A 6000-nucleotide genomic window follows, 5' to 3' on the forward strand; every position below is an offset into this window, starting at 1 on the left:
AGGTTGAGGGTTGAGGCGGAAGGATCACCTGAGCCCAGCAGGTCGAGGATGCAGTGGCTGTGAGTGTGCCACTGCACTCGTCTGGTCGACAGTGAGACTCTGACTCAAAAAAAAAAGAACTGAAAAACAGAACAATTTATTCAGAGAAAGTACCACAGAATAAAGAACACTCTTGAGTTAGCAACTAGGAATGTACCAACCCTGGGTCTACAAGATTGTTGATTCTTTCTCTGGGTAACAGTTTTCCTCTTGATATATGAAGTGTTCGAGCTTTCTCACCCCCTCCTATGATTAAAAAACATGATTAGATTAGATTGACGTAAGATTTAACCTAATGCCAGAAAAACATACTATTTCATCCAAAATACAGTGCTCCTTTGGGAAAAGGCTAATTTTTCAGATCATTTATTCAACTTTCAAGCTGTCAATATTCCGAATAAGGAACTGGCATTTACAAACAGTCTATCCCTGATCCTAGAGTATATCATACATGTTCAGAATTCACTAGTCATTACTTAAAGAAATTCCATGTAGGCCGGGCGCAATGGCTCACACCTATAATCCTAGCACTTTGGGAGGCAGAGGCGAGAGGACTGTCTGAGCCCAGGGGCTTGCAACCAGCCTGAGAAACTTCGTGAGAACTTGTCTCTACAATAAATTTTTAAAATTGCTGGGAATGGTGGCATGTGCCTATAGTCCTGGCTACCTGGAAGGCTAAGGTGGAAGGATCACCTGAGCCCAGCAGGTCCAGGCTGTGGTTGCTGTGATCGTGTACTCCAGCCTGGGTGAGAAAATAAGACTCCAACTCAAAAAAAGAAAAAGAAATTCCATGTAAATCCTACCTCATCCTCACATTTATAAATACATATTACATATAGCTAGCATTGTACCATATGCTATGTGAAATTTGAAAAGTTCTTATTTTGTGCCAGGTAAAAGCTAATTTTAGAAGTTACTTCCATGACAAGCACAGGAAAATTTACCTAAAGATGCCATTAGTGACCCATTAGTGAACTTTTTAAGCCAGCAAGTGAGAATGTTGAACAGCTTAAATAGCAATTAAAAACTCCCATTTTTTATAGTGTCTTGACCCAGAAATCGACTTCAACGCTTCCCAACACTGCCCACATCCTGACAAAGAAAAGTACAGTACCTGGGAAGCCCACTGAGCTTTTCCAATATTCTTGGGAGGATCTATAACCCACTCTCAGCAAATCAAGGTAAGGAAGCAGGAACAGAAGTATAAAATTGTCATGTTTAATAATTGACATACTCCTTTATTTTCATTGGTACACAAGAACTTCATATTACTATAGACATTATCTAATGAAATGTTCAGCTATTTAAGAAAACCATTTTTTTATTTAAGTGAGAAAATAAGTTCACACCTATTTCAAATAAGCTTCCAAGTATGACCTTTTCCAAGTCATGACTCATTCCTGTATCTAGGAGGAATTTGTTTTCCTGAAGAATGCTACATAGCATATTTTTAAGATTAATCTGTCTTTAGGTTGCCAAGAAAATTGTAGCACACATCTACTCTTCTTTTAAGATGAACATAATGCTGGGAGGGGAAAAAAAAGACTTTGTGACAAGATAGTGTGAATTACTTCAAATTGCTTTTTTTTCCCAACCTCTGGCTGAGTCTCTAAGAGGGAAGCAGGGAAGGAATGGAGGGCTACCAAGGGCAGGAGAAACTTTGGGAATGTTAGATGCATTCATTACCCTGACTGTAGTGATGGTTTCATGAGTGTATACGTATGTCAAAACTCATCAAACGGCATACTTTAAATAACATAGTTTATTGCGTATCCATTATGCTTTAATAAAGATGTCGAAAAATACATTTTTAAAAATTTTACTTTTTGTAGAGATGAGGTTTCACTATGTTGCCTAAGCTGGTCTTGAACCCCTGGGCTCAAGCAATCCTCCTACCTTGGCCTCCCAAAATGCTGGGATTACAGGTGTGAGCCACTGCACCAGGCCTAAAAATACATACTAGAAGGCCAGGTGCAGTGGCTCACGCCTATAATTCCAGCACTTTGGGAGATCAAGGTGAGAGTACTGCCTGAGACCATGGGTTTGAGACCAGCCTGGGCAACTTGGTAAGACCTCACCTCTACAATAAACCAAGAAAAATTAGCCAGGCGCGGTGGCACATGCCTGTAGCTGCAGCTACTTGAAGGCTGAGGTGGAAGGATCACCTGAGCCCAGCAGGTCAAGGCTGCGGTTGCTATGAGTGTGCCACTGCCCTCCAGCCTGGGCAACAAAGTGAGACTCTGACTCAAAAAAACCCAAAAATACATATTAGAAGAAGAATGAACTAAATAAGGCACTGCAAGGAGATCCAGGCCTGGGAGAAGGTCTTTGAAGAGCCAGCAGGAGAGGGCGCAGAAGAGGAGGGTGGAGTGACCAAGAGGTGATAGAGTATACAAAAAAAAGCACTTAAGATAACATCAGTCACTGCTTGACTTGACTCTGGTGTGGCCACGTACTCTTTGAGCTATGGCCACTGCCATGTTTCCTAGGGGCTGGCCCCCTCTCCTACCTTGGAAAGGTGAATCTTCTCTCTCTCTCTAATTTACTTTCTAAATAAACTATATTTTCCAATCTAAAAAAAAAAAAATAACATCATTCTTAATTTTGTCTAGACTTAGGGCTTGCAATTTGGAACAGCTACTTATTCTGGCTTTATTAGGAAGCAGCTGAAAGAGCCTTATCCTCGATGCAGGCTCACAAGCACAGAATTAAGCTCCTCTGGCACTTTATTCTTGGCAAAACTGTGAAGGCCAAGTCTGTTCCTTCCCCTTCTCTCCAGTTCCCTCCCAGGAAGTGCTGCTGAGTCCTCTCTTCCCTGTGGCTGCCAGCCCTCACCAGCCCTTACCATGGTTCATCAGAACCACCACCACCTTCAGCAAGTGCTCACAGTTACAGGGCTCTTTACCCCGCCCCTACTGACTCAAGCCCACCCATCTTTTTTTTTTTTTTTTTTTTTGATTGGAGTCTCACTCTGTCGCCCTGACTGGAGTGTAGTGGCCGCTCCAGGCCACTGCAGCCTTGACCTGCTGGGCTCCAGCGATCCTTCCGCCTCAGCCTTCCAAGTAGCTGGAACTACAGGTGCGCGCTACCACACCCGGCTGATTTTTTGATTTATTGTAGAGATGAGGTCTCGCTGCCCAGGCGGGTCTCAAACCCGCGGGCCCAGGCGATCCACTCACCTCAGCCTCCCAAAGGCGCGGGATTACAGGCTGAGTCACCGAGCCCGGCTAAGCCCACCCGTCTTAATGTCCAAGGGGAACAGTGAACTCATCAAATCCAGCTGTGAGACTGGGCATAACTCGTGAGCTATCACCCCTACAAAACATGTTTTTTTCATTTCAGCAAGAAAGGTGGTTCTTTTTCTGGAAACAACACTTTCATCTAAAATGGCTTCAAAAGTATGAATTCCAGGCTGGATGTGGTAGTTCGTGCCTGAAATCCCAGCACTTTGGGAGGCCAAGGTGGGAGGATCACTTGAGGTCAGGAGTTTGGGACCAGCCTGGGCAACACAAGCAAAACTCTGTCTCCACAAAAAATAAAGCCGGTGTGGTGGTGTCCATCTGTAGACCTAAGCTACTCGGAAGGCTGAGACAGGAAGACCACTTGAGCCCAAGAGTTTGAGGCAGAGGCAGGAGGATCACTTGAGCCCCTGCAGTAAGTTATGATTGTACCACTAGACTCCAGCCTGGGCAAGAAGATCCTGTCTCTAAAACAAAACAAAAAAAAAATGTAAGTATGAATTCCATAGCTGGGCACAATGTCATGCCTATAGTCCCAGCTACATGGGAGGCTGAGGTGGGAGGACTGTTTGTTTGAGGCCAGGAGTTTGAGTTCAGCCTGAGCAACACAGCAAGACCCCATCTCTAAATAAACAAATAAATAAATACAAATATCCAAAAGAGCATGAATTCCACTGATCTTTCTGAAAAGCCAACCAGCTGAATATTTTTGCCCCTCAAATCATAGTACTCGAAAGACAAAAACCAACATGATTTTTTAATACCGTTTCCTACACTGGGACAGGGGATCAACAGCTGCCTCGCCAAAAAGAATGACAAATGTCCTCTACCTATTTTTATGAGTAACCCTCCACTTACAAACCCTAGTTAGGGGAGGGAATAGGAGGGTAGTCTGTGTAACTGACATTCACTGCTTCTGATGGTCTGCCTTGCTTTCTCCCTTTTCCTGAAAACAGGACACCTACCACTGTGGAGCTCAGGAGCTCCCAGTCATTGTGTCCCAAAGCCTTGGATGAGTGTGGATCCAGGAGGCAAGCTGGAGGACCACAGCCCCCCGGACACACTGACTGGACCAAAGGGTGGACATGTGACGTAAGCAGACCAACCAGAACTTTCCAGATTGGACATGAGAGGATAACTGTCCCTTCCAGACTGTGAACTGTAAGAATGAAATCCCTGGCCCTCCAGCAACCTCGCTCCCACTTCATGGAGAAGCCCGAAGAGAATAAAATCTGCATAGCCACACAGATCCTGAGAGATATCGTGAGACAAAGAGATTGCCCCCCAGAGGGGCAGGGCCCCTGGACTAGTCAACACGCCTTCTTATTGGTTGCAACAACCAATAAATGCTATTTTCTGGGTTAAACAAGTTTGATTTGGATTTCTGTGACTTGAAACCAAAGAGACCAAATATAGGCCATTTTCAAAATATTTGTAATACATTACAAATACCTAATTAGGAGGAGCTATATGAAGTCTACGGGCTTGTTTTTGTTTTGTTTTTTAATTCTCCCAGGTAGAATGGGAGTAATTACTGCCATGCGCATGAAGTCACTGCTTCAACTGGTCCCACTCTGAGTTTCATATGTTAGTTTGTGTCATGATAACTTTTAGAAGATTTCATTGTATTTGACTGAACTGCTGGGGTAAAAAGATAGACTGCCAAGCATGGTGACGTGCCCTTTTAATCCTAGCTACTCTGGAGGCTGAGGTGAGAGGATTGCTTGAGCACAGGAGCTAGAGGCTGCAGTGAACTATGATCATACCACTGTGTACCAGCCTGGGCAACATGGCAAGACCCTATCTCTAAAAAATAAACAACAGGCCAGGTATGGTGGCTCATGCCTGTAATTCCAGCACTTTGGGAGGCCAAAGCAGAAGGGTTGCTTGAGCCCAGGAGTTTGAGACCAGTCTAGGCCACAAAGGGAGGCCTCACCTCTACAAAAGGATAAAAATTTAAAAGATTAGCCACACATGGTAGCATGCACTTATAGTCCCAGCTACTCAGGAGACTGAGGCAGAAGGATCGCCTGAGCCCAGGAGGTTGAGGCTGCGGTGAGCCACTGCACCCCAGCCTGGTCGACAGAGTGACACCCTGACTCAGAAAAACAAAAAGCATAAACTGAAGAATAAATGCTGTGTTTACCTAGTCTCACAAAGTGCGCTCGCTCGTGAAGTTGATCTACTAGTGTTCTCATCTGCTCGTAGTTCTCCTGAAACAGAGACAAAGGAAGAAGGGAGAGGAATATTAGAAAGCAATTACCTTTCTGCCAAAATAAGGGTCAAGAAAAACATGGATCCGGCCACTTCCGTGTGGCCTCCTCCGGAAAGGTCAATCCCACCATCTTTGCTCTAGGGCGTCTTCCCTAACCCCCACCCGCTCATCCCCTCTCCAAATCCCAAACCTCCCGAAAGCCAAATTCACGTTTCATCTCACCTCCCACGCCATTTGTGGCTGCTCTTACTCATGTGAGCACCCTTCTTCCTTAAACATCTACTGAACTTGATTGATCTCTCTCTGTTTTCCTATTTAAGGAATAAAGCTTTTTGAAGGTTAGAATGCCACCTTATTTTTCCTGTCCCATCAGTTATTACCTGAGATACCAACCAAAGCAGAAATGCTTGCTTACTGACAAATGACACTTAAAAACAAAGTCCAGGAGGGAGAAAAATGAATCCTATTTTATGTTTTAAAAAACAAAATTCGGCCAGGTGCATAGCT

The 6000-nt window shown here is 44.4% G+C and overlaps 1 protein-coding gene across 1 annotated transcript in view; it reads right to left on the minus strand.

Moving 5' to 3' along the window:
• MCCC2 (methylcrotonoyl-CoA carboxylase 2) overlaps positions 1–5488 on the minus strand; it is a 64096-nt gene extending 58608 nt beyond the window's left edge. Inside the window, exons 1-2 of the mRNA XM_008067882.2 lie at positions 5425–5488; positions 201–285 (exon numbers count right to left, since the gene is read on the minus strand). Coding sequence (XP_008066073.2) covers positions 201–285; positions 5425–5476 — 137 coding nt within the window. The 5' untranslated portion in view covers positions 5477–5488. The remainder of the gene's footprint in view (positions 1–200; positions 286–5424) is intronic.
• Positions 5489–6000: the final 512 nt, after the last annotated feature.

Source organism: Carlito syrichta, unplaced genomic scaffold (genome assembly GCF_000164805.1).
Source record: "Carlito syrichta isolate Samal-C Ts95f unplaced genomic scaffold, Tarsius_syrichta-2.0.1 Scaffold309812, whole genome shotgun sequence".
NCBI classification, from domain to species: Eukaryota; Metazoa; Chordata; class Mammalia; order Primates; family Tarsiidae; genus Carlito; species Carlito syrichta.